General features: G+C 41.8%; 1 protein-coding gene across 2 annotated transcripts in view; it reads right to left on the bottom strand.

Annotated features, from left to right (window-relative positions):
- Positions 1–926: 926 nt before the first annotated feature.
- CRMP1 (collapsin response mediator protein 1) overlaps positions 927–27,861 on the bottom strand; it is a 53,488-nt gene continuing 26,553 nt past the window's right edge. The window contains exons 5-14 of one of the 2 annotated variants that reach the window (XM_063401597.1): positions 25,247–25,308; positions 23,554–23,634; positions 20,316–20,384; positions 18,188–18,308; positions 16,948–17,104; positions 12,603–12,744; positions 10,813–10,983; positions 9,393–9,572; positions 6,739–6,904; positions 927–5,127 (exon numbers count right to left, since the gene is read on the bottom strand). In XM_063401597.1, coding sequence (XP_063257667.1) covers positions 5,036–5,127; positions 6,739–6,904; positions 9,393–9,572; positions 10,813–10,983; positions 12,603–12,744; positions 16,948–17,104; positions 18,188–18,308; positions 20,316–20,384; positions 23,554–23,634; positions 25,247–25,308 — 1,241 coding nt within the window. In that variant the 3' untranslated portion in view covers positions 927–5,035. The remainder of the gene's footprint in view (positions 5,128–6,738; positions 6,905–9,392; positions 9,573–10,812; positions 10,984–12,602; positions 12,745–16,947; positions 17,105–18,187; positions 18,309–20,315; positions 20,385–23,553; positions 23,635–25,246; positions 25,309–27,861) is intronic. The other variant, XM_063401596.1, reaches the window with a different exon arrangement.

Genomic DNA, 27,861 nt, shown 5'->3' with positions numbered 1-27,861 from the left:
CAGTTGCTTTGCAGTTAATACTGTTGAACTTCAATGTTATGTTAGAGAATCAGGGGGAAAAGGTATACCTAGGCACCAGCCACAGTTCAGAACACTCAGTTTATAAGTCTGTAAAGCACCCTCTCTTTATTCTGGAAAGGATAACACTGAGGTTTGATTGTGCTTAACAGGTACATATCAAAAACGCTGCAGAAATTTAGGGGAAAATGTCATGCCTTTTTCTTCCTGTTTTTAAACATCAAGGATAACATTATTCCATCTCCCATACACCCCTCTCCCAACAGCCCTCACTGCCATCACTGAAATTTTTCTGGAAAGTTTGTGGAAAAGTTCATCACAACCATGATGAATGACTGTCCTAAAGTCATTTTGTTTAAATGAGTGAGATTTATTATTTTACCAAAAGTAGATGAATAACGATTGGTAGCTTAGTAGTAAGTGCAGAGGGAAGGAAATAAGGAACAGAGCATGGTGCATTCAGACATCCCTGATTTTTTTAAGGGAGGTGAAAATTCAGATGCAAGTACTGAATTAATGGCCACTTCCTGACCCAAAATATTTAAAAATGCAGAAAAAAAATCCAGTGTTCTGTTAAGCCTAGAATTTTTTTCTTCTTGTACCTAGAGCTCCTTGACAATTACACAAGATTTAAGATACAACTCGAATTAAATCACTGTTATTCCAGACTGATGTTCTAATTATGCAGTTGTCTTTATAATGCAGATTTGTGATATTTCTAATATGTTATTTTTTTAAAATGTAACACCTACAGTGTTATTAGTGCCATTGTATATTTAGATACACAGATAGATTCATATCTGTGTAGATATTTTGTACCCCAAAGCATTTTCCTTGGACAAATGTTTATGTCAAGAAGATGAAATCGTGGCAAGCTAGTGAATTCTGCTTGCCCCTCCCTTGGGTCTGTAAGGCTGTTGCCATGTGAGGTCTTTGAGAACCATGCCAGGTCTAAATGGCAAGAAATAGCTGATGCCAAGAGGACTAGATCAACACTTTGCCACTGTGCATTCAGCTGTGCATTGCCTCGCTCCAGGAAGCCATTAGTGGCAGGATCTCACATGGGTTTAAAAGCGCCTTGGCAAGTGTATGGCAAACAAATTCACTGAGAGCTACAGAGTACAAAGATGCTGCTGCTTCTCAAGAAATTACAAAGCACTGTAATGAAGCAAACACTCAGAGGAGGATTAGCTTTATATGCTTGCTTTTCTGACTTCCTTCAAGCTTTTGTTGGCTACAGGGTCCCAGAGCAGATGGTCATCTGACCCAGTCTAGGCTGAGATTTTAGTTCTTGAGGACAAAGACCAGCATATTGCCAAGAGAAACACTTAGAGGCTGGGACAGCTGTCAGTTTTGGTACAGTCTTAGCAGCAGAATTAGCAGGCTTTGCTATAAACACTAGAATTTAAACAGGTAACTGCATTGCTCTGGTAGCAGACAAACTGTAACATAAGACAAACTGGTCCAAAATACACTCAGAAAACAATTCATGGATCCAGCCTTCCCTTTCACATCACTTGATTAACAAATACAGTTCCCAGGCTGGTCACAGGGACTAATTTTAAGCAGATTATTGCAAATAGCAATAGGAAAGAGCCATTTTAGATCATCAGAGCTACATCAGGTATTGAAAGGTCATAGCCTGCTGCAAAGTTTTAGAAGTTTGGCTATTCAGAAAGCCTGAAAGCTCTGCACTGCTTCCAGCTGTAGTTGAGGTAACAGCAGCTCCTCACTGGGTTCACATCTCCCAGCTTGGTGTTCCTGAAAGGGAGCACACTCAAGTGCAGTTTCCTATTCTGCAGCATGCTCAGGATCATGAGCTAATCCACATTTTTTTTACTGGTAGTGTTTTATTGTTTTTTTAAAGGACAGGTTATGTAGGGGCAGAGACATTGCTGTGAAATGGACTCCAGGTGGTAGGAGAAGCACCCCTTACCTTGCTTTGTTTTGCTGTCCATGAGCAATGGCACTTGCCATCTCTCTGATGGAATCACAGTAACCATGCAGGTGGGGCATCCCTCACCTCCCGTGGTGAGGCACAGCTCAGGATGCACAGGCTGCCTGCAGGCTGCCCTCAGCAGTGCCATGGCAGGAGCAGCCAGGCTGCAGGGGCTTAGGCTGCTTCTTGGAGACATCACAGGAGAGTCACATTGACCTGACAGGCACAGTCTTGTTCACACAGGAGCACTGAACCGTGAAATGCCTCTCAAAACACCCACACGTATTTATTCACAGACACTTCACTGAGGAAAAATAAATGCATGTTAACAGTGAATCTTTGACCAGCCTGTAGGCAAAGAGGTTTTGGTTTAAGATGCTGCTAAGTGTGTAGGAAAAGTGGAATCTCAACAGGAGTTACACAGTGATCATTTCTGCTATCTCAAGTATGACAAACCTCATACATTGAGTGGAAGTTTTATTTGGAGGTGAGCAACCATTACTACTTGCACAAAAACATGCAAGAAATGCAATAAGGAAATTGTAACCAGCAGTTCTGAATTTTCACGCTGTCAAATTTGCCCCAGCTTCACAAACCAGCTGTATTTCTACTCTCAGGGTTACATCACCACAACTGTTGCTGGCTGTCAGCACTCATAACAAACGGGCCGGAACAGGACTAGGCAGATGGAGACTTGGCATTTCAGGATTGCCTTACCTGCGAGGCTGTAGGTTATTCCAGGGCACACTGTCCTCAGGCTTCTCTGCTAGTGTTATTTTACTTCCTATAAAAAACCTGAACTACCAAGTGAGCAATTTATTTTAATTCAAATCATATAAAATATCTGAACCACAGAAAGAGCAAGGAAGCCTGACGATGAGGGCACTCTCCAGGCAATAGGAAACATGAATTTGAATTCTTAGCAGAAGGGGTTGTTCATGGAAAGCCTTATTTTCTTCTTTTTTTGGGAACAACCAATTCAGCTCACTGCAGACTGAATTGCAATGTTTCTGCAGTGGTTCAGCTCAAAGCCAAAGGAAAAGCTGGCTCTTCAGAGCAGCTCTGCTGGCAGGTTTCAGACCCAACTGACCAAAATGGATTTTTCCAGGGTAGTGGTTCCTTTCCCAGGCAAGCTGGAGGTGACAATACATTGGTTTCAGAATGACAGGCTTCAGGTAGGCTGCTTCCCCAAACTGTTATGCCTCACATGCACCTGGCATGCACCACACGAGCTGTGCCAACACAAGTTACTGCTGCATGAGTGGGATGGATGGGTGCTCAGTGCAGCTGAAAAAACCACTCCAGTGGCATCCTACTGCTGCAAGACTTGTGCTGCTGCAGCTTTGTAGTGTGAATAAAGGCAAAGTAGCACAAGGGGAGGGGTTTGTTGACCTGCTAATCTCATAGCACCCCATTTCCACTGCAGCCCACACCTCCCACAGCATCTGCAACACCATCAGACAAGCAAAAAGTGACAGGAGATAGGTTTCTTTGCACAGTTGGTGAGAAAGTCAGAAACAGAAGGAGAAATACTTCCTTCACTCTCAGAGAATTCAAGTCCACTTCTGTCACCTTACCTGCAGCATGTTCTTTTCCTGCCATGCCTGGACACAGCTCAGTCAGCAGAGAAAACCACAATGAAGTCAAATATAGCTTAGGTCAAACTGCAGCACTGGGTACTGGCTCTGTACTACAGATGAAGATGATGGCAATGAATTCACCCTTTAGGAAAATAAGATGTAGATCTGAAGGTCTTTGGGAGAAAGTTAACTTGTGTCTCATTTGGGCAAAACTGGCAGCTGCATTGTCACAGAATCACAGACCTGTTAAGGCTGGAAAAGAAGTCTAAGATTGAATCCAACCATTAAGTACATTTTAGTCAACAGTAAGTACAATTTTCAGTAAGTACATTGTTACTGTGAGGATTGTTTAATAAGACATACTATATCATGCTATAGTATGCATATCAGACCTATACACTAATCAACACTTGTGATCTAAGGAGGTTCCTTCTACTGCATGATGTCAGCCTGAAAGACAACTTCTCCTGAGTTCCTCCATTCCAAATTTTCAGTCATTGAGTCACAGCACTGGAAAGCAGAGGAAGACGCTTACCCATCAATTAATTTCCTTTATTTCACAAGCTTTGAATTCAGAAATTGAACCACGACTAGTAGATCTTGATACGGTAGAGTAAGTAAAAATGCATGTGATTACAAAGGAAAAAATTTGTACAAAAAACTTTAAAAATCCGACAGCAACTTGGATTATCTGTAAGTACCAAAAATCTCATGCAGAAGGAGAGCACTACTGCCCAGGTGGAAAAATCCCTGCAGGGGTGGCAATGGCATTGGTATGTAAAAATTATGGCTCTGTCTAAAATGGAAACAAGAAGGACACAGACTTGGAATGTACTGAGTGGGAACAGACAGGTGCTACGGAGACCATTTGTCATTAAATGTCCCGATGAGTTTCTGTGTCTTGACAGAAGTACTTCTTGGGTTTATAATAAATTAAAGATTAAACAGAAGCTGCCTATACTACTCTACTGCTTACTTTCCAGATGGCCATTTTCTTCCTTCATTAGTGTTTTTGGTGGTGTTTCTCAAATACAGACATTAATCTTGGCATTGTGTCTAGTCAGTTGTTGGCAATGTGTTCTAAAGGGGCTCACTCACAGAATGCAACTTGCATAAATAACTCAGTAACATGCATTAACTACTCTAATACAGCAAAAAGGTGCAAAGGAACCATCATTCAGTTACGAGACAAAGCTAAAACCTGTAGTCACTAAAGGGGCAATGGAAGCACCATGCTTTAAGGTGACTATGGCATGAAAGCACAATTGTGAGGCAAGTAGTTCCAAGCAAACACACCACACTATTATCACCTCTTTCTATACAAAAAAAAAAAAAGAAAGAAAAAAGAAAAAGAAAAAAAAAAGGAAAAAAAAAGACATTTTGTTTTTTATTTCTGTTAGTACCAAATAAAACTGTGGGCTCGATAACACAGATATTGAAGGGAATGGACATTATTCCCATGATCCTTCATCCTTGTGTTTCTGTCCATCATCATTTTTCAGCCAAGACTGGTAATATTAGAGCGCCCACCGGGAGGTGCCACGATGCGGTGGCCAGTACGGCGTGGGTTGTTGTCATCAATCTGAGCTCCTGCAGCAACAGAAAGTGAGGAAGCAAAGCTATGAAAGAGATTAAACCATCAGGACTGAGGTTTTACCTGCCTATGCTTCCCTCACACCACCATCAGCTGGTTTCTCTTGAGCCTGACTGGAATGCTGAACAGACCTTCAAGGCACATTTCTGTCTTCAGTGATAAGTGTGGGATTAAATGTTTAGGATCAGATTAATGCTTACCCTACATTTTCCACTCGAAGAGCTGATGACAACCTACAGACTGGGTTCCCTTTGTGAGATCAGACCTGAATGAAAGTATTACTAACTACAAAAAATACCCCAAAACACATACATGCAGAGTGGACTTTTCAAACCTGCCTCACTGACTTAGAATATACGTCCCTACTCGGTCCTTGGGACAACAGTTCAGTGAATCTGATGTTAGCAATCATAAATCCATGAGGAAATGAGCACTGAGCTGATGTAAACTTGAAACAGCATTTAAAATGCTGCAAGGTTAAGCTTACAGGGACAGCAAGCTTTCTGACAGGCTAAATATTGCCTGATCACACTCAATTTCCTAAAGGCAATGTAATAAACACCTGGGGTCATTTAAAATGTTACCATAGTCTCTGCTTCTGCTTAATTTGTGTTTGCATCATTCAGATCAAATTTGTAACACTAGATGCCTTAGCAGTTCCCAGATCCAGCAGTGCACTGTGAAACCACAGCTTCAGATGCTTATGAAAATCCCAATTATTGGTTATTACTAAGATGTGAACTTTCTAAGCCCTTTTTGCTTGGTATAGCTTCATATATATCTGTATATGCTCACCATGGCCCCAAGTGTATGGGCAAAAATATACTTCTCCTCATTAGAAGGGTTTTTGAAATATTTGTTCTCCTAGGACTTTCTTACACAAGTTTCATTTATTTTCTAAAAGACGGTCTGTGAAGTAGGAAAAGTCCACCATCAGCTCCCACAGGAGAGAAAATCCAATGACTTTCATAACATCATACAAATGCATTATTCACCACTGGGGCTGTAGACTTTTGAAGAATAAGGATTTGACACAGTTGTAATTGTCTTCAGATGACAAGAATTATTTTCAGCAACCCCAAAGGATGATTTTCCAGTCTGTTTCCTATGTACCACGGAAAATGTTCTGGGCACCAAGAGCAGAGGATAAGAAATACTCAAATCTGCTGATGAACAACTTCTGCACATGGTGTATGACCATGGGCAAGGACAGTTGAGGTTTCCATGTCTAGCAGTTGCTGTTGATACAGCCTGTGAGATGTCTGAGACTCACAGGCTGCACCAGACCCAAGTCCCATCAGCTGTGACCACCAGTGGGCTTCAGTCACATTAACTCAGCTGATTGCAATGGGCCAGGTAAATAATATTGAAAGATTGACACAGAGAAAATTTCAGATTGCAAACATTTACATATTTGGCAATATGTAAAATATCCCTAGGCAATGAATGCATAAAAACATGTATATACTTCTATATATGTAAGTATATGCATGTATATGACTATATACAATCCTTTTATATTTGGCTTAAGAAGTAATTATAATTGAAATTCATCACCAGTAATCCATAGTCATGGCTTTAAAAGGTTTCTCATTAGTCAGGCTTACCTGATAAGCTGAAATTGGATTGATGGAGGTTTCTGATTGGTGGGGGCTGGTTTTTGGCAGGGGAGGATTTAGTTGAGGGTGCAGGAGTTGCATATTTTGGCGTAGCTGGGATTTCATACACAGGTCCATCATACATTCCTCTAGAGACTCCTTGCAGTCCTCCCACCTGAAACAAGAGGACAGTAAAAATCCAGACACTGAATGCTCAGATAATGCTGCCTAATGATCCTGTAGGAAGAGAGCAGTGAGCACAGAGCTGTATTCAGCACTGGCTGAATTAACAACACATCTGTACTTTATACATAAAGCAAAATGCAGTTTGCTTTATATATAAAGGAAATTATAAAGTCTGCTCCTTCCATTTTTATGTATATAAAAATGACAAGAGGGTTCCTTATCAGGCTTACTTGACAATCAAAGGGGAGAAGTAGCATTCAAAAGAACATGTGTGACCTGTTTATTTTACATAAGATCTGACACAATCACCTCTTCTCTCTCCATTCAGCTGCTGAGTCACACTTGGATTGTAGCACAGCTGATGCCCACTATACCAACTGCTGCAATTTCTCTCCTACCTGTATTTCCTCTGCTCCTCTTCTTCATAGATCTCATTCTCTTTATTAGAATTCATTTAAAAGGAGTGGCAATTTTTAAATTAAATTTCAAATGGTTCTACTTCCTGTCATCAACCAGAAAAGTGATTATACACTGGACTGTGGCAGGGGATCTATCTTACAATATTTGTCTATATCTGTCATTTGAGCTCTGATTTCAGTTTCTAGATTTTTTCTCTGTATGGGTCTTACTGGAAGTATTAGAAAAGACAATCAAAACAACTTTACTTGTCTTAAAATCATGGGAATCTAGGAAATAATATTTTAATAAGAACAGTTCCAGTTTTCAGAGAGAGCCTGAAGCCATTGAATTGCAGAATGCAAAGGTCATAAAAAAGATGAGAAATCTGTGTCTTACACGATTATGGTTTCAGAGAAATGTCCCCAACATGTTAAAAGTGAAATTAAAATACTGTACAAAAAAACTCTATTCAGAGGTTTGATCTAGCTCTCAATGGTGCATTTTCCTTTCTGTTGATGACAGGGACATCAGGCTCTCAAGAGCCACTGTCTTGCAGGGGGAGCCAAAACTAATGCCCAGAAGAGAGCAGTTGCCAATCACAGCAATGAATCCATCTCCCAGGGACCCACAAAGGCACGAATTTATCCCGCTATCCCTGCTCCAGGGATAAGTTAATACTGCCAACCTGTGCCAGGTCACTTTAGCAGTCGCTTGCTTGACAAGTTTTTCTATATTCCTCTGTTGTGCATTGACATGTTCATACAGCAGCTGATAAAACCTTCAGTGGGTTTTTCTAAATATTTCCAGTGGATCAAATTTAATAGTGGGAAAAGAAATGTGGGCATGGAGCTGCGCTCTCTCTCGGCAGGCAGCAGAGGGAGCTGCAGGAGCAAAAATATCAGTGCCTTTGTCTGTGTGCAGACCCAGCCCAGGGATCAAAGGTCTCCCAAAATCTATGCCCACTCGCAAGACACAGGTTACTTAGCCTAGATAATTTTGTTCAGACTCCTCCTACAAGACAATAATCTGTGATACTTGTTCTAAAGCGTTGGTTTCACTATTTTGATGACTTTGTGACTAATTCATGTTGCACTCACAGGCACTGAAGCCTTAAGCAGCGAGTGTGAAGAGAAGGCCTGTATCATCTACATGGATAATGTAAAAAAAATGCAACACTGATTGGTGTTTTGCAAAATTCTTGCAGGTGCATTTGCTTTTTACAGTGCCTTCTAAGAAGTGCAGGCCTTTCTTCTGCAGCTTGATAGAGTTTGTTTAATAAATGATGAAAGATAAAAAGCCATCAACCTGCTTGTAGGCTTAATTTCAGCTGCCGGTATCACAGCCTATGGTATATGCTTGGCTGAAGAAAATATGAAGTTTAGTAAATTTTTCTCATTACCTGTGCTCATACAGTGACTTTCTTGCTCAGTGACAAGAAGCAACTTCCAAACAACTCCAAAATTAGTGTCCAGCCAATTGGTTTTCAATAGATAAGCACTGATAAAATTCAAAATCAGAGGTGACCCAGTCCTTATCTTGGTCATTTCCCAAGCTTTTTATTAAACAAAAGAGAAAAGTTTTCTGAGCCATTAACGCTGGTAATACACAGCCCAGCAAATACATAAAAACAGTTCAGAAATGCCCAGTATAATGAGAATCTCTGGTTGACATGCTTTTCTTCTCTGCAGTGTAGCAGTTCGGTATGCAATTTAAAATTCTGTTTTTATTGTGCCTAACCCTCCCTCACAAGAAGCTTTCTGTTTTCCAGAATTCTAACTGAATGTAAATTCTATCACTATTCCACCTCTCTTCAAAGACCTTGACATAAGGCATTGCTGGACATAAGGCAATTATGCCAACTGGCAATTATCTGTTCTACCTGCTGAAGCTCACAGTGTTACTACTAAGTTAGATGAGCTCACAATTGCAACCAGTTTTGTGGTCATTTCTTGAGCAAGTCTTATACAGTCCATCTGATATGGACTCATAATAAATAGCATAACAATATTAAAAACAGATGCTACTGTGCTTCCAAGAGGGTTTGGCTACGAAGAAGATTAAATAGGATCTGACATTACCTTATTCCTGATTTTGATGCGCTGGTAAAGATATTCAGGGAAAGGTTTGCGAGGGATGAAGCGGCCCATTCCTTTATTTACGTGCAGATTTCCATCTTCAAACACAATCTTCCCTTGGCTTATGACCACGAGTGGGGCACCATGGCACTCCATCCCTTCAAAGATGTTGTACTCAATGGCCTGAGGATCAACCAACATATTCACTGCAAGACCTCTTTCCATTAGTAACTTACAACATGTATGTTTGTAGTCATAGTTTTAGACAACTGCCATTAAGACGTGTATAAAATTGTTTTGTATTAAGGAAAAGCAATGCATATTGATATGAAATTATTTTAAAGGATCTTTCTGATCAGACTTTCCTGGATGATTTCCTTTCTGTTTTTCGTTTTCCATAATGGAAAATGAATGTTTTGAATAAATGTTTTTGAAAATTTGCTGTATCTAACCAGAGCATTTAGAAGAATGATAGCCCTAATATGAAGGAAAATTGTGACTCAGCTCCTGGATACCCAGAGGACGTGGTCCAACTGTGCATCTGCTATACTGTGTAAGCAAATTTCAAAGAAGCCAATACATATATTTCTATCTGAAAAAGCCCAGAAAAGCCCAGGAAGGTCTGAATCTAAATGGGAATGACAGGGCTAGTGGTAATTACTTTCTTGAAAATACAGAGAGTTCCCAAGACAGAGAAATAGAAACTGAACCACCCAGATTTACTTTTTAAAGGTTTATAAATGTTTTGGTCTTTTTAAAATAAAAATGTAATGCTGGATTTTCAGTAAAACTTTTGGAAGAATTCTCCAATTCTTTGGCCCAACAAAGGGCCAAAACAGTAAGATTTCAGCTTTGGGACAGACAATACATAAGATAAAATCTATCAGAGTCAAAATGAAAGCAATAGTCACTGGCACTCTGCACTGAGGGCAAAGAAATATGTGGCAAAGCTCTAGAATTAAACAAAATTCTATCCATGAGGCTGATTGGAGCTGTATTATCAAAACATTTAATCATCTGTCATAGTTTAGAATACTGTTAATTTAATCATGCATTTTATAATTTCAGGTGCTTTTTAGGTAAGAAAAAAAAATAAGCTAGTTTTAAATTTATCCTCACAGCCTTACTAACCTCAGCCACAGAGCTGCTGTTCACACCTGTTTATAGGTCTGCCACAAGCATGCAAAAATGAAATAGTCCAAGGGTATACACAGAGAGAAAAGAAATCCTTCCTGATCACAATGCTTCCAACACAGGACCTTGGTACTCTCATGTCCTGAAACATTTACCATTTCAGAGCAGGAGTAGGCAGTTACCCCACTCCTCTGTGTCCTGTGCTATTGGTGTTCACATGATTTAGGTCAACAGCTGAAAAACAACAGTGACATTTCTTTTTTCTTGCTGGTTTTCATTTCCTCCTTACCGATTTATGGCTTTTGGCTGTTATAGTCTTCACCTTATCAGGATCCCAAATAACAACATCAGCATCGGATCCCACAGCAATCCGGCCTTTCCTTGGATACAGATTAAAGATTTTGGCAGCATTGGTGCTGGTGACAGCCACGAACTGGCTCTCGTCCATCTTGCCTGTGGCCTAAAAAACAATGTGATTTGAGCAAAACACGCTTATGAAATGAGGATTTACTGTTCAGAGTACTGAAAGGTCAGGGAGATATTGGAAGGCATCCTCCCTTTATAGATATGGTGATGTTGCATGAAACAGAGATTGAATCACACAGGACTTCACATACGGCTCTTTACTTGGAAGTTTCAAATAAATGAGTGCGTTACTCCAGGCATTACAAAGGACAGCCAGTGAAACCTTAGTGCACATGGTACCACCAAGGTGCTCAGCTATCTGGGATCCCTTTCTCTACACACTGGGGCCTAGGTGTTTTATTGCTAGTCCTAGTAATTTCTATTTAAATATTTAAGTAATTTTAAATCAGGCGAATTTATATGAGTGTTATGAGATATAACAAAAGATCAAGATTCCAACACTTTTGGGAACACTTCTTGCAAATTAAGTCCATTCTATTATCATTATTGTCAGATTTATACATCTAAGTAATACAACCCATTATGAAGTCCTTGCCTGGAGAAAAGTCATCCCCAATAGAACTTGGCATACAGGCAGTGATGGTAATTGCAACTGTACAGAACAGCATTTTGACTTCTCCATAGAGTATTTTGGGGTCTTCCCTGGCAATGAGCAAGGACAATGTTCTAAGGAAGAACAACAGTGCCAAGACTTTTAATACTAAATAAACACTTATTTCCTGCCTGGTAAAACACACGGTTTCTAAAGAATAAGCTACTCAGTGGTGCAGGACTGAATGTTACCACCTGTAAATCTCATGTGGCAGCCCTTCCTGAAGTTCCTTCCTTTTGAGGGAGTAACAGAAGAAAAATATCAGCAGTGCTGATGCTTTGCTTGCTTCCCTGCTTTGCTCCTACATGGCAGGTATCTGAAGCTGCTTCTGTGCTTGGAATCTCAATAGCTGTCCCTGAATAAAGTGGCTATGAAATACAGTCTGGGAGAAGTGCTCATCAGAGCGCTGTAAATACTGCCGGTTCCCAGTCTGCAATGTGCATTCCAGCACAATGCAGTGAGTGTGTGTGAGTGTGCAGGGTGTGCACGGGGGGACAGACAATAGAGGGAGAATATCATTATACATTAGAATCCATGGAACCATCAAAAAATTCCTGACTTACACCGGCACTCCACTGCAAAGCATGCCAGTATGAATTATGTGCAATGCTCTCCTTCAAAGCATTTCATCATTTAGCCTCAGGCTCGGCTGCCATCCATTTGTAATTTTTCAAAAACGATGAGACACTTCCCAAATTCAAACAATCCATTCATCACGTTTATATGAGGTCCACTTCAAAACCATTAAATTGCTCCAGATACCACATCTCTCAGAAGCATCCGCTCTGACACAAATGGAAAATGGAGCAGTGGAGTCTGGGAAGCCTCAGGTCTAGTAAAGCACAACACTATTGCAGTGTCAGAAGAGAAACACAGCCCTGAGTTTAAAAGACTGCAAGAGGTTTTTGAAATAAGCAATTCACCTCACAGTAGCATTCTCTCAGGGAATTCTCAGAAATATATCACAAAGTCACTTAAGCAATGGCCAAGAGTCTCTTGGCTTTCAATATTCAGCCAACACTCAATTTCCCTTTAATCTATAAAAGTCAGTAATTACTTACTACAGCCTTGTCCCAGACAACAGTCATCCTTTCCTCAATTCCATTGACCCCTTCGGGAATCATAGTGAAGTTGTCCTTTCCAATGGCTTTCTGGGCAGTGCTATAGGGGCAATGTCCACTTCCCGTCACCTGCAGGTCCCCACTGTGGAGTTAACACACAGAAGGTTTAGACCAGGCACACCGAGGTGACCTTGTTCTCAGGCAGGCTGTGAATGGACCTTTCAAGCCTTTAAGACACCAGAGGCACAGGCTGTGCATCATGCCAGCAGCCTTCCCAGGCTGGCTACAGATCACTGACAGCAACAATGGCACTGGACATCTCCACTTTCCCCCAGGAGCACCCTGACCTCCCGGATTACAGCCCCCTCCGGCTCCAGGCTGCTTATTGACAGAGATCAGGCAAAAGCCCACTAACCAGGACAAAGGATTGCTCCAGGATTAAGGGAATGATCAGAAGCTTGTATGAAATGTCTGCCACTCTCAAGATAATTCACAACCACATTAAAAAATAATGGTGAATTTCACATTGCAAAGTCATGAGCTTCAAACGTGTTCCCCTGCATTTCTCTCCTGCACATGTATTTTTCTTGCAAAACTTACAAGTACTCATCTCACCTTCCAAAACAGAACCAAGAAAATAAAAAGTTTTTTATCAGATAGTTTTCTAGTTAAACAACAAAAGACATCATGCAAGTCAAACACATGCTCTGGATTTATCTAACTTCAGGGTCTTACACAGAAAAAGGCATGGAGAAAAATGCAAAAAGAGCTACCATTTATAATTTAACTTTTATTTAAGAGGTTGGGTTTTTCAGCCTAGAGAGAGAATTTTTTTTTTGGCAGAGAGCAGAACTGGATCACAGCTGCTCCCAGAAATAAGGAGGAATAAGATAATCAATATGCAGAATCTTGCAAAAATAGAAAGACAAAAAAGAAGTTTCTCCAATATTCACAGGATACATATTTTTAACTCTTGATTAAGCTTACAGGAGGCAAGCACATTAGAACTCACTATGATTTCTCTTCTATCACTCCATAAGTCCTCAAGAGCCTGTCATCCTTTCTTTTAACTGATAATGTAAATTCCAGCTCTGAAACAACTGAGTGATTCTGGTCCAGAAATCTAGATCCAACAAGCTCAAAAATATCCAAGTACAGAAGAAAGAAGTGTCACACGTGAGTAATTCTAATGCCATTTTCTAGGCTGCCAGCCCCAATGATTGCTGACAGAGAAGAGTCCTTGGCCTCTTTTCTGGTTTTTCACCACCCTCACAAGCCATCCATCCAGTTTTTAGCAGAAGCCAAACCTGTGAGTTCAGTACAGAAGAGGCCACTATGCTTTAGCTGTTCCTGATTATTAATGACTGCCTGGTGTTACTCCATAGGATTAAGCAAATTTCATCAGTTAAACATTCATTTATTTTAACATAAAAATGAAGTCAGAAGGTCGCAATGCCATTTCTTCCTTTTTGATGCTCTTCTCATCAGCAAAGCTTCCTGTGGCAGCTCTCCTTTGTGCACACTGATATAACCATGAAAACCTGACCGTCACAGCCAGGGCCTGCTTCCCTGAGGTTCTGCTGTGCTTCTAATGCCACACTACAAATTCCTACACCTGAAAGACAAGAAGGGCTTGCTTTCTTAACTCCATACTCCCTCTCCTCTGACATTTAATGGCATCATTGATATGAACTGCACTCCCAGTCAAATCAAAAGAAGACTTCTGAAAATGAAGCATGTCCCTGACAGCTTCCCATCCCTGGCTAACCCACTCCTACTGTCTGGACACATTCTACTGTCAAATGGGGGATAAGCATCACATCAACTAAAAACTGAGAGACAGGAAGGGATCATCATGAAATAAATGCCAGATCAATACCTTGTCATCCTATTCTTCCCCTTAAACAAGGCTTTCATGGCAAGTTGCATCTTCTGTGCAGCACCAAGATCTCACATCTCTGGTTCACAAGAGGTGGCACATCACAGCTGCAGTAATGCAGCAGCACACCATGCAAGATCAAAGCTAACTCAAGTGCATGGCCCCCAGATGACACCAGGGCCTAATCTCATGAGGCAAATTCAATCTGCAAATCCCATGAGACATGATGGGGTTTACACATTCAGCTTTTCAGTGGAAAATCAACGCTTTCTGTGGAAAAGAGCACAAGCAGTATGCTGCACTCTTGCAAAGGAGGGATGTTGTAGGGATTTTTTAATGAATGTAAAATACTGGTATCCAAATCAGCAGTGCAAAGAAACGTGAAATACTGTCTTTACCATCATCCTTGCATAAAATTCCCTATGAATGCAGAACAGAATGATAAAGTATACAGTTCATTTTAGTTTCACAGTATAGATTTGAAGTATTAAAACTGAAAGCAGGCTAAGCTGCTGTCATTTAAGATCTAGGACTTTAAGCCACCAGGAAAAAAAAAAAAAGCCATTTTGCATGCTTGGAGAATAATGAAAACTTCTGTAAGTCCTCAGTTTCTCTTTCTGATGTTAGTTTAAAAAGTCATTTGGATTTCAATTCTAAAAATATTCTTGCTATTTTAGCTAATCTGCTTTGACCACATACTATTATTTTGGGACTCACTTCTAGAAAGCATATATAGCCACTCTAACAGAGTAAGGAGTCAAATATTTTCATACACATTTCTATGTGCTGGCTAAGAGCCCTACCCTCACACAGTGAACTTCACCCTTTACAGTGCTGATAGTGATGAATCAGACCAAGAAAGTAATTTTTTTCTGAGTCCTTATTTGGAACAAAAAGCTCAGTACAGAAAAAACATTTTTGCCATCAGACTGTCAGAAGAGAACTGTTACATATTCTTACCAGAGCCACATGTAACTCAGAGCTCAGCTGCAGCATCTTTAAAGCAGGTGAGTTAAAGCCTGAGTGGGCTCTGGTGGGCTGCACAGCCTGAGCCATCGTGTGCAAGGGGAGATGTGGCACTGACTGATGGCTTCTTCCTGTCACACGTGTGTGCCCACCCACCTCCCAGGCAGCTGCTCCAAAGATGGTCACTTCCAAGGCTCAAATTCCACTGCTCCATCTAGGGCACTGGAAACCCCAGAAAGGGGAGGCAGGAGGTGAGGTGGGTGCCACCACATGGAGGTAAATAAGGATATAAATGGTAAGTTGAGTTCCTCACTCCAGCCCTAGCAATCTGTCCTGCTGGGGCTTCAGCTGTGAATTTCTACATCATTTCAGAGCAGATGGTCTTTTGCTTAAGCTAAAGAAGACCCACAGTTGGCTACAGGCTGGAAATACTTTCAGAGATGGATTTACAGTCTGGGTTTCTGGCATTGCTGATATCTTCTTTTCTATATGAGAAAGATACTTCTTCCTCTGCTGTCCACATTCCTTTCACCTACCTAGTGATCAAACTCTCCCTGCCAACCTGAAGGCAGTCAGCTCACATCCCCATCCTGTCAAGAGTTGGCCTTCAATCTCCAGCTGTCTCCACCCAATCCCTCACAGTCTCCTGTGTAATCCGCTCTGGCCTCTTTCTCCTGACATACCTGCTCTACACGTACCACTGATCTTTGCCTTCTTCCAGCTGGAGGACCCAGAGCCCATAAAGACACAAGGCAAGCCAAAATAAGAAGCCTGCAGGAACTGGACACAAGGAAACTTGTATGATTTTGGTCCCTCCCAGATGAAGGCAAACTACCAAGTCAGAATTGTTCAATATGCAGGAGATAAACCCACCAAACCCTGCTACAAACACAAGTTAGTTTAGGACAAGCCAATTTTTAAAACTCACAGCTGAGACCACTGCACCAGCTTTGACAAAAATTGCCCCAAGAAGTTTTTCTTGGTTCTAGGTATCTCTGCATTCAGGAACAGCCCTGATTTCTGGAGCTGTGCTTCTGAAGTATGACTGGGGCTTAAAATTGAGTCTGTTCTCAAAGATGGAGATTTATCCACCAGGCTTTTGCTTATGCTGGACAGTGAGGATGCCATCCCATCACATGTCAACAACTCAGCTAAAGAAAACTGAAAACTAAGGAGAAGGCCAATTTGAAGTCCTGACAATCTAGTTGTAAAACTAGGAATCCCTTGAAAAGCAAAAAGAAAAAGAATTAATTCCTGAATAGCCAGCAACTGCCTCTCTATAAAGCCATCCAGCAGCTGGAGTGCCCATGACTGCTCACTTGACTGATAGCCAAAGCACAAGGATATAACTATCCCTAGTTTTCTATGTCTCTTCTCTGCTGTTTCTTGTATGAGACTGGTCTAAAGGAAACCAGGCTGATCCCTAGATGTTTCATGCCATATGACTTTTACACTTGCCTCACCATCATCCTGTAAAAAAAAAAAAAAAGGAAATCTTACCATGCTAAGAGTGAATTTAGGTGGTCTGGAGTGGTTGGGTCAGGGCTCAGAGGTGGTGAGGTCACAAAAGCTGCAGCCTTGGCCCAGTTTTTGCTCCAGTAATGTGTCCCATCTGTCCCCAAGCTGGCAGTGATCGGTTCTCCAAAAACCAGGGGACCTTGGAGAAAGCAAGGATAAACAGGAACTAATTACAACCCACTCTCTCTTCAGCACATGACACTGCTTGCTGCATGCAACCATGTATAATTCACACATTGCTACATGGCTAGTGCAATCTCCCAGGAAATTAAACAGCCCTGCTTTGTCTGTATGATAAAAAATTAATCAGGAGCCTCTCTGAGCTCTACATGCTTTTGATCAGCCTATTTACAAATCTTCCTTTCTAATCCAGAAGGAGACAGTTCAGACCCGCTTTTAATTTGAACTGTTTTAATCACAGCCAGTTCTCTCTGTTGCTGCAGCTTGGAGCACACTGGATGGTGGATCAGTTCAGCAGGCAGATGCCTTTTTATCACTCCCAGTCGGGCACAGCACCAGCAGAGAGCAGCATATGGTCCCCAGCACCACACTCCAAGTCCCAAGAATACAAACATCAAGACAATAATTTGCTCTTTGGCTTTTCCATATTGCTCACGAGCTTTGTAGTCCCAACCTAGAACAGTCCTGACTTGCAAACACAGCTTCAGAAGCAGCTGCCCTCAGGCTCACAAGGCCCTTTTGGGTGCTTTGGGTGGATCCCACCACGGCCCCAGCAAGCAGGGCCAACCTGCAATGCCAACCTCAGAGAATATTTATAGATTATTATCAGAGGGGTCAGCTTCCAGCAGCAAGGCCAGGAGTGAGCTCCATGCATCTCTAACAGCAGGGTCACTGCCCAAGCCACATCTCAGAGGGTGACAACCTGAAATACTGGCATGGGGGATGTGCCATTAGGAATAAAGTATCTCCCTCCCGTGAACAGAGATATAGCAGTCTAAGGGAAGTAACAGGGAAAACAGGATAGAGAAGAGTTACAGCTCAGTCTTCAAGAGGACAGTTTATGAGGAGAGCTTCTCAACTTAAAAACATAAAAGGATCTCTCCTCATCCTTCCCAGCCATAGATATTTAGTCTGCGATGGTGCTACTGTTCTTTGGTAACCTCTCCCTACAACCTGTCATTTGGGTGAGCACATACAGGTTTTTTCACTGAGCTTGTATTCATTAAAAAAATTAGTTTGGGGAGCAAAGAAAGTCACTTACCTCTCTTCCTGGCCAGTGCAATGATATCAGCTGCACTCTTACTCATCACCTTGGTGATGTACACTGGGCAGTTTATTCGACTGGCAATCGTGATGGCACGGAAAACTGCTTCTGCTTCAAGCTGAGCAAAACAAGGAGGGAGAAGTTAACTGCAAATGCAGTCTGAAAAAAAATCAATGGGAGGACTGCACCATAATTCTAACTGTTCAGCAACAACTCTTTAGGGGTTGATTCTGCTTTTTCCATAGAGAGAGACACAGTGCTGAGAAACAGCCAGCTAACCCAACCTCAAACACTTGGCACTAGCAGTAACCACAGCCAGGCTGTACACACTAGCAGGGTACAGCTGCTCCAGCACAAACACAGCTCCCTGGCTCCCTGTAGGCCAGGAAAGGTCATGTCCAAGCAGCTGATGCAGCTCCTCCTTACCTTCCTCCCACCTTCCTGTTTCAGACTCCTACCCTGCAGCTGAAAGGAGAACAAAGCAAGAAAATTTTGCCCCTGCTCAGAAACAACCTCTGAGCTCCCCCTGGCAGCTTACCCTAATCTTTACATAACGGTGACAGTGAATGTAAAGAATTCTCAAACAGCAACTTCAGCACTATGGAGTGAATTTAGCCCATAATCCACAGAAGCCTTTGAAGCAGTGCCCAGTAAGTCCCCTCTGTCAGCAAGCGTAAAGGCAATCTCCTCCCAGAGAGCCATCTGGGACGTAGGCACACAAAGCCAGCATCTTCAGATGGAGGAGCAGTGTTTCCCAGCAGCTCTGGAGACTCCTTTCCCCAGCCATCAGTTTTATACCAGATCCTTCCCAGAAGGGCTCACAGTATTGGCATTTTAATACGAAAAACCCTGTTGTAACTGAAAATAGTGACTCGGTGGTACAGAAATTTCTGTGCAAGAGTTTTGCTAGAAAAGTTGAGCCACTTAGACTTTCCAAAACCACATGGCTTAATCCTTTACAGTTTTGTAAAATATTTTTCCTTAAATCAGACTGCTTCAGTTTGTGCTAGGACCTGTATCAAAACATTTGCTCTGGAAGCCCCAAATGCACCTTTAGAGAGCAGGAAAGGAGGCACGGCCTCTGCACTGCAGCACTAGAGCTGAGCAAAATTCCTTTCTGGAAACTGCAAATGCGGATCTTCCTTAGGCCCCTGTTCTCATTAAGAGGAAACAACTCAATCCTTTTAGAATAATTTTAGTAGAACAGCAAAATGAAAAAGTACATAAACAGTTCAGTAGAAGAATGTGACCAATTAAGCTGATTCCTTTTGCCTTGGGGAGAAGTTAAATAAAGATCAGCAAACCACAACAATCTCTTCAAGTTCAGCCTCAAATCCCCGGGATCTTGTCTCTTTAGTCTTCTAGGAAAGCAGTGACTTCCCACTACTGCCCTCCACATCCCATTAACAGTCTGAGCTGTGTACTTTAGGGGACATTCTCATGTCTCCACATTTTCCTTGGCATTAAACAAACCCTTTCCAGATGCCTGAGACAATCCACACCAGAGCCCACATTTTATTATAAGGGAGATGCATAAAACAAGCTGCCTTACAGCATCTTTCCATTCTCATGTGTTTGCATCTCTACAGCCTGCATTTCTGACACTAATATATCTGCCAGCATGAAAGTAGATCTATATGTGGGTGTATGCATATGCACAGTATAGATGTGCACATGCATCTTTATAGGAGATTTTCAGCCAAAGCATTTTAATAAATGCAATTCCTCTGAGGACTAACCCTCAAGCTGCACTGCTGATTTTTAGCCTGATAATCCCATTTTTTTTGTCATCACAAATCAAAACACAAAGGTCACACTTAAAAAATACATGGACACCCATGCCCGGGGCAGCAGAGCTGAGACTCCTGAGTGTACAAGGACAGCTTATCCCTGGACTAAGGGAAGGCACCTGCTGCAGCACTCAAAGGGCTTTTCAGACAATCAAATGAGTGGAAAGGACCTGGACTTTCCAGACTTTGAGTAATACTGGAAAAGGCAGTGGGAGAAGCAGACACCTGCCTTCCTTGATGCACCCATCCATTGTCTGCACATGAAAAGCCACACTCCAACAGTACATGTCTGACAAAACACTTCCACAAGTGACAAAATCAGTGGAGTCTCTTACCTCTTCTGGCCTGCTCAGGGCATGTCCCTCAGGTCCAGTGATTCCCATCTCCAGAATACGCTTTTGTTCCTGCAAAGTAAGAGACAAATGCTGACCCAGCTCCAGATGAGACCTGTGCACCCAGCACCCTCAGGGAGATGAACAGCCACATGGGCTGACTGCCCCTTCCAGTGTCAGTAAGTGCAGCTGCAAAGCCCACTGAACACTGAAAACACTGGCTCTGAACTGGTCCCACACCAGCACAGCCAGCAGTGGTCTCTGTTGTGTGATTGAGCATATTTGTGCCCCAAGCCATTGGGCTGCACCATCAGAAACCTCCTCTGCCCTCCACAAAGTCCTACTTGACACAGGACACCAGCCCAGGGAATACACTAAATGGAAATTATGGGTACTTCCAGCCTCTCATTCCCTATTTCCTTGCTCAAGTTCCTCTCTGGTTGCAATCCACAAAGCACTTTTTAAAACTTCAGCATTGCTGACACTTTTGATTTTCTGTAACACTTTCTTCCTATACAATGAATCACTAAAATTACGCTTTTATAAAACAAAACACTGCCCTCCAGCTGCCCCTCCAGGGCCCAGCTCAGGACCAATGGGGATTTGTCAGAAAAATAATCTGTGCTATCCAGCTTCATAGTAGTGAGGTAGGTTGGTTTTTTTTTTAAATAGACAAAAAGCTTCACTTAATTTAAGACCAAGCAATGTTATTGGAATAAATTTCCCTTTTTGCAGAAACTGGTGGCCAACCCCTTTTAATCTGAGGTTAGTGCAGGCCTGAGAGCAGTGCAGAATGGGACCAGAGCTGCTGCTGTACCTCTGGCCCTGGCCTGCCCAGAGGGCTCTAATGAGCCCAGCTCAACGATGTAATGGCTCTGTGACACAGACAAATGTCCCCTAGAGACCAGGATGAAGTTACTGAACCTATTTAAATGTGTCAGCGAATAAATATCTGATCCCAGGTCCCTGAGGGTGAAAAGATCACACATTACCAACACACTCCAGTAAAACTGAAAAAGTTAACATTCATATTTACTTTAGCCTTCCCTGCAGTCAATCAAGGCTGAAGAGGCATTTACAGGAGCACATTAATCTGACTGTGTAAGAACATTTTAGTCAGAAAAACATAAGGTTTCATAGGAATTCTTAAAAACAGTGGTTCTGGAATGTTAATGCACCAGCTCTGAACAGTGGCAGTTAAAGACTTCAAATAATTAAAATACAGCAATAAAATGAAGTTAGAACCATGTAAAAAATAGCAAGTTGGTACAGAATAGAAACACAAAGTAGGACAGATTTGCATCTTGAAGGAAGTAATAAAATCAGATCATATGGTAAATTAGCCCCTGTAAGTTGATTTAATAGTGGTAATTAGCTACAATATTTGTTTGAAAAGATAAAATTTGTATTTTCACACAGGACAGTCCCAAAAAAACCTATGTGCAGGCAGCTTTCTTTTCGTTATCCAAATAATTATTCTAACTAAAAGCATAGAGAAAGACTGATTTTATGAAACATGGCAATGGTGAACAAATATGTCTATGTATAACATAACTTACATTTAATTACTACTTCCTCTTTTCCTAATAATTTTTCTCCTCTTTGTTCATATTCGATGGCTGTATATTAAGGCTGATCAGAGAAAAATATAACTGAAATAGATTTCTATCAAAAATGCAATTCCATGAGTGCACCTTGATTTTAATGGGCAATGTATCAAAACACCACAGATGCCATTTGATTTGTTTTATTTTGCCTTTCCTACAGTAATACTGACTTAATCATGCTTATTATTAGTCATTTTAATTCTACTGGATATTTTATGTTGTATTAAAACTATAAACTGTGCATTTAGTAGTTTTTATTCATGCTAAATTTCATGAGAAATCCGCTTTCTTCCTCTCATGAATTTAAATGAGGGTTGTCACCTAGTTGCAGTGGGGGAAGGACACAACTGCACTGTGCCTGCTGACTCCTTACTAATAACTTTTGACCCCAGTGGTTATTTCAGTCAAATTCAAAGTTAAGTGAAAGGCAGATCCCAAAGGGGGTAAATTCTAACCAGGCAGATGGAGATGTGTTTTTCCCACAGAGGAAAAAACAAAATACACCCAAGGCAAGAATTCTCACACACTGCCCAACAACTCCAACATTCCCTTGAGGCTCTCCCTTAGACGTGAGACAAGGTGGGTTGCCTTGCCCAGATCTCAAAGACAGCTTTAGCTGCTGTAATTTCCTTGTCAGCTCTGCAGCCCCGTCCTTAGCAGATAAGCCAGCAGATAAGCAGCTCAGCAGATAAATCAGATGGCTCACTCAGAGCCTCACTGACCTAAGAGGGGCTTGATGCACGTACGAGGGATCAGGGGAGTGAGACATCTCTGCAACAGCCTTCAAAGACTCCTCTGTCACAAATGTAGCGTCAAAACAACACCCATCCAAAGCTGCCCCTTGTTTTAGAGGGGGATCCTGGCCTCTGAAAGACCAGAGGGAGGTTTACTATCAGCTGCTGTCCTTGGGTTTCCTCTTCCCACGTTTCTATGTGTTGTGGCAGTGATCAGAGCCATGGTACAGCCCAGTGGGAGGACAGCAGCTCCCAGGGCACCTGACCTGCAAGGACTGCACTGGAGACCCAGGGCGCTTTAATGGAACATTCTGAACTTGAGCCCACCTTCCTGGTTCTGAGATGCATCTTCTAAGAGCATGGATTATACTTAAACTGACATTTTTGAAATGTCTACAAGATCACAGTAGTTCTTATTCTCAAATTTCATAGATTTATAAGAATAGTCTCAAAAATAAATAGGTCTGTGAGCTTTAATACCTGCTCCAAACTCACTGTGTTGCTTATGCTGACAGTTGCAGCAAAAGACTTTAGTATAAAGCTTTCAGATCCTCTTTTTGTACCCAAAATCTGGGAACAAGGCTGTACATTGTTCTGCTTCACTTGTATCTCCTGGATTCAGAAGAAATCTTCTTGCTTCCTTCTGTCCCCCCTTTTCTAGTCCTCATCTGCTGCCAAGGCAAGGAGCTGCCTGGGTCATCACCCTGTCCCAAGGATGCTCTGCCAATTAATGCAAAGGGACTCCCATTCTCTTATCTCAGGCTTTATACCAGATCAGGGTGAACTAAGGCTCTTTCCAGGGAGTTCCCTTCCTCCTACCCATTCTCTGACTGGCCTATTTCATTTCTCCTCACTTCTATCTATCATCACAAAATTAAGCACAAATGATGGTTCACTCACCTGAGCTATCAAGTCTCCATTTTCAGCATGGACCAGGATAACAGCCCCAAGACTCTTTAGAAAGGTAAAGGCTTCATAAAGCTGCAGGTAGTACAAAGAAGGAAACACTGCTGAATAAGGAAAACACATAACTTAACACTCAGACCTCTCTCTTCACCTCAGTTTTGTACCTTCTGTGCTAGTAATTATATTGGTGAATAGCAAATTATCTATTTTCTACACAGAACCTGAACTCCACTGATTGCTGTTGACTTACCCACCCCTGTACACACCAGCTGCACCAAGACAGAAACAACAGCCTGAGCAGGGCTGGATTTCCCTGGGACACAGAGTCTGCCCCAGCCCCTGCACTGCAGGGCCATCTCCCCGTGCCCTCCCATGCAGGGCTAAGTTTAGTGACCCTCCTTTCTGTAGTTTTAGCAAATGTAAAATAGAATTATTGTCAGGTACTACAGTCACTTTTAGTATGACTAGAACATCTCTTTTCTGAAGTGCAGGCATTTTGGTCTTTTGATCTTCTTAGAGCCATCATTGTTGAGTTTTCAGCAACATCTTTATTTCTGATATTAAAAGTTGCAATATTTTCTGTAGAGCATCCTTGGTTTTTTAATTGCTTTCTAAGATTCAACATCCATCCATAAAGAAGGGCAGTAGTTGATCTTTTTGCTTTTATTAGTAATTTTTGAGCACACATCTACTGAAACACAGTTTCCTTTCCAAAAGGTATCCAGCTTATATGTCCCTTTTTTAAACCACATTTCAGTAACATGGGAGCCCAGTTTTCAAACACAGATCAAATATGGAAGACAAAGGTTCTTCAGCATCTACTTTTGCACTAAGGCACTTCAGGCAGCATTGAATGAGCTGCAATACACAGCTTGCAACATGGACATTTAAACAAGGTAACAGCCATTAGTCCAGCCACACATTAAACATTTTGATGTATTCCTCTTGGCAATTCCAACTGGGAGTTGAATTTAACAGGCACTGCCTCTCAGAGAATATTTATAAATTATTATGTCTAAAGTTCCGATTAAAACCACATGTATTGGAGGTGTAACAACAGTTATTTAAGAGACCAAGAGCTGTAGCTCTGGGAATAAGTAATAAAGAAACATTTTATCAACTGAATAAGCAAACATTATTATTACTAACAGATGCCATTGTCCCTTTACAGTGGCCTGATATGTATGAATGGGAAAGCTGAAGAGTCTGGAATCTGTAATGAGCTCTGGACAAGCAAGCTCATTGTTATCTCCAGCCCTAATGAGAAAAGGCCACCTCCCCCAAAGAGCAACTCCATTTAGCTGCTTACAGCAACCAGGAAACTCCTGAAACCTCAGAACTGCCACTGCCTTGAGTGCTTCATCTTTTTCTCCCTCTCTGAGCCAGAGTCCTTGAAAGGTCACTGCACAATAAAATGAGTGAACTCCTGAGCAGAGCTGAGTGGCTGCAGTGTTGGGAGACAGAAGATCTCCACGGAAGGTGAATGTCATACACTTGAAGAAACACATGCAGGAGTTCTACACAGCTCAGCACTGACCCTCCAGAGAGTAAATCACACTGCACATTTCTCCCAGTGCCAATCAGGCCCAGAGGACGTTTCTCTGGGATTCAACCTCAGCAACTCAAGTGTTGGGAGATGAGAAAAGAGAGGACAGATCACAGCAATGAAAAGCATTCAGAGCAATACCTGGCTGTCGGACATTTGGTAGAGATCTTTGTACGCCATGTAGACTTGAAAAGAGTTCACACCTGTTCCAAGACAAAATCCAAAGGTGTTGCCATGTAAGTGTATTCTTAAGTTGGATTTGAACAAAAACTTCAGGAAAAGTAAGTAATAGAGTATGTCTGGACAAGGCCTTTTGCTAATGATTGCCAGAAATCAAGCATGGCTTCACAGCTGCATTACAGCTGCTAGGACTAGAAGCCTGGATGCCCTCTTCTCTGGGGGAATTTTTGGGATACTGTGGGTAGCCTGTGCTCATCCCTGGAGTAACCCAGCCACCACTGCAAAGAGGATTTCTTGTAGCCAAATCACAGACAAGCAATGGTAGTTAAAGCAAGAATATAAAGTTTGTGAAGTTTAAAAAAATCTCGTGTAAGGTTTTGTGAATCAGTGTTTTTGTTTTTAGGTTTCCTTAGCTAACCAGAAAAACATTTTAGCTTGATCTAAACTGTGCTTTTTGGTAGATAAAACTTCTGGTTAGGTTCCCCCAAAGTGCTGAGAAGGTGTACGAAATGTGTACCCAAATGTGCATACAGACTTGCTTTTTCTTGACCTTACACTATAAAGTGCTAAACTTAGCTGATGGTAGACACTGGAAAGGAGTGGAAATAAAGTCTCAAACCAGTTTTATAGGCAGCTCACCACACCTCCCCTTCTGTCTTCCAAAGATGGAAGGATTTATGCTGGCAGACATAAAAAACCAAGGAAGGCAACAGCTTCAAGTTTCAAAAATCCATAAGAAATGCTAGTGTGGAGTGTCAGTTGTCAGGAACCCCTGTATTCAAATCCCCAAAAATGTTGCAATTTTTTTCAAATATTTGGTTATTTACGCAGCTTTGTATTCTTACAGAACGACTTCAAATGCCTTACTTACAAATGTCTTCTTTTCATAATCTCTGCACATATGAATTCATATCAGTGTATATATTTGTCTTACTCTAGTCTACTGGCAAGATCCCCAGTTTGGTCCAAGGACCAATATCGTAGTTTTCTAGCTTAAAAAAAAAGTAAATTCTAAGCTACCTAAGCTGTGTAGGCTGCATTTCAAAATGGCTGTGATGAAAACTCTGCTTCCTGGGGCAAGAAGAAAAAGAAAGAGATCTGTTCATGTTATTCATGCTGTCTACACAAAATGAATAAAGCTCTCTGATGAAGATATAACCCCTTCATGAGTCTAGAATGAGCAAATACATCCTCAGGCAGAGGGTATGACTGCTCACACATCCACACAGAATTTGTTTATTTACAATTACAAGACTAAAATACCCCAGGATACATGCAGGATAAAACATTGCAATGATCCCTGGTATTATGTCTAACTTCTGAGTCCAGGCAGCTCAGAGAGAAACACAAAGCAGGAGCTGGCCCTCCTTGCTGACTTCCACACCAAGCAAATCCAGCCTGAAAGGTGGAACTTTGTCAGCCTAGAAGCCCATCCTTTCTTCCTATTTTCCTGCAGGAGGTAAGACAGCTTTCTCTGAGTGCTGTGGGTGCAAGACATACACTGACCCAAGTCATGCATATTTTCATCCTTTCTCTTTTATTGCCTTGCTATCTTCTTAGGCCCTCTTCTGACCTCGATACAATGACTCAGTTTGGCTCTCACTCTGTTTAATGTTCTCCCTGTAATTAATGGGAGCAGAAGGGATCCCAGTAGGGATCCTGCCACAGGATCCTGAGCCTGCTCCTTATGACAGTGCAGAGGCAGAGCTCTCCCATGTAAACACACATTCACAGCCTCAGCTGCCCCCAGATACACACACAGCAGAAGAGCATTTCAGGGGCTGCCTGTACAGCTAACAGGAGAGACGCTGGGAATAATCCTGCCGTGCAAAGAGAGCACCTATATCAGATAACCAAGATCAGGAACACAAATTTACATATACAGGTATCCAAGATTAGACTCCTTGTCCTGGGCTGGTTCCTTGACCTACTCATTGGAATTATAGAGCTTTTCAAAAGCCCTGGTCCATGGCCTATTGACCTTAATGCTTAACATCTGTCACACACTACATTCTTGTTAATGTCCTACTTGCTCTCACACCTGGGGTACTCAACAGGGTCCTCTCCAAATTTTAGGCAGGACTACAGGGTTTTTTTGAACAGTGACAAAGTCAAAGGAACCAGTGAGGTCCCTGTCAGTAATTTCAGACTGTTGCTTCTTTGCACATAGTAAAGAAGCTCAATCCCAAAATAGCTGTTGAAGTGCTACAAGCTCAAGTGTTTATAATCAATATTTGGCTCTACAAAATCTTCAGACTGTTCCAAAGCCTGTGTCTCCTTAAATTAACTTTGTATTGATTTAAAACTGATTAATTGTTCAATTATACCCCATGACAAGGCAGCTCAACAGCCACTCTGTGAGCTCCCCTGTTACTCATGATGATTGCATTAGGCACATGTAGCACTGAAACACAATGAGCTGAGCCCTGTCACTCAGCTAACTCACCCCCAATCAGCCAAGAACCAATTCAATCCAGATTCCCAGCTGATGAAAACCAGGGTCACTCCACTGACATCAAGTCTATTTGCACCAGCTGGCTTAAATGTTTCCAATTATCAGGAAATATTACCCGTAA

The sequence above is a fragment of the Prinia subflava genome, chromosome 7, assembly GCF_021018805.1.
Source record: "Prinia subflava isolate CZ2003 ecotype Zambia chromosome 7, Cam_Psub_1.2, whole genome shotgun sequence".
NCBI classification, from domain to species: domain Eukaryota; kingdom Metazoa; phylum Chordata; class Aves; order Passeriformes; family Cisticolidae; genus Prinia; species Prinia subflava.
This window is presented reverse-complemented; position numbering and strand designations above follow the sequence as displayed.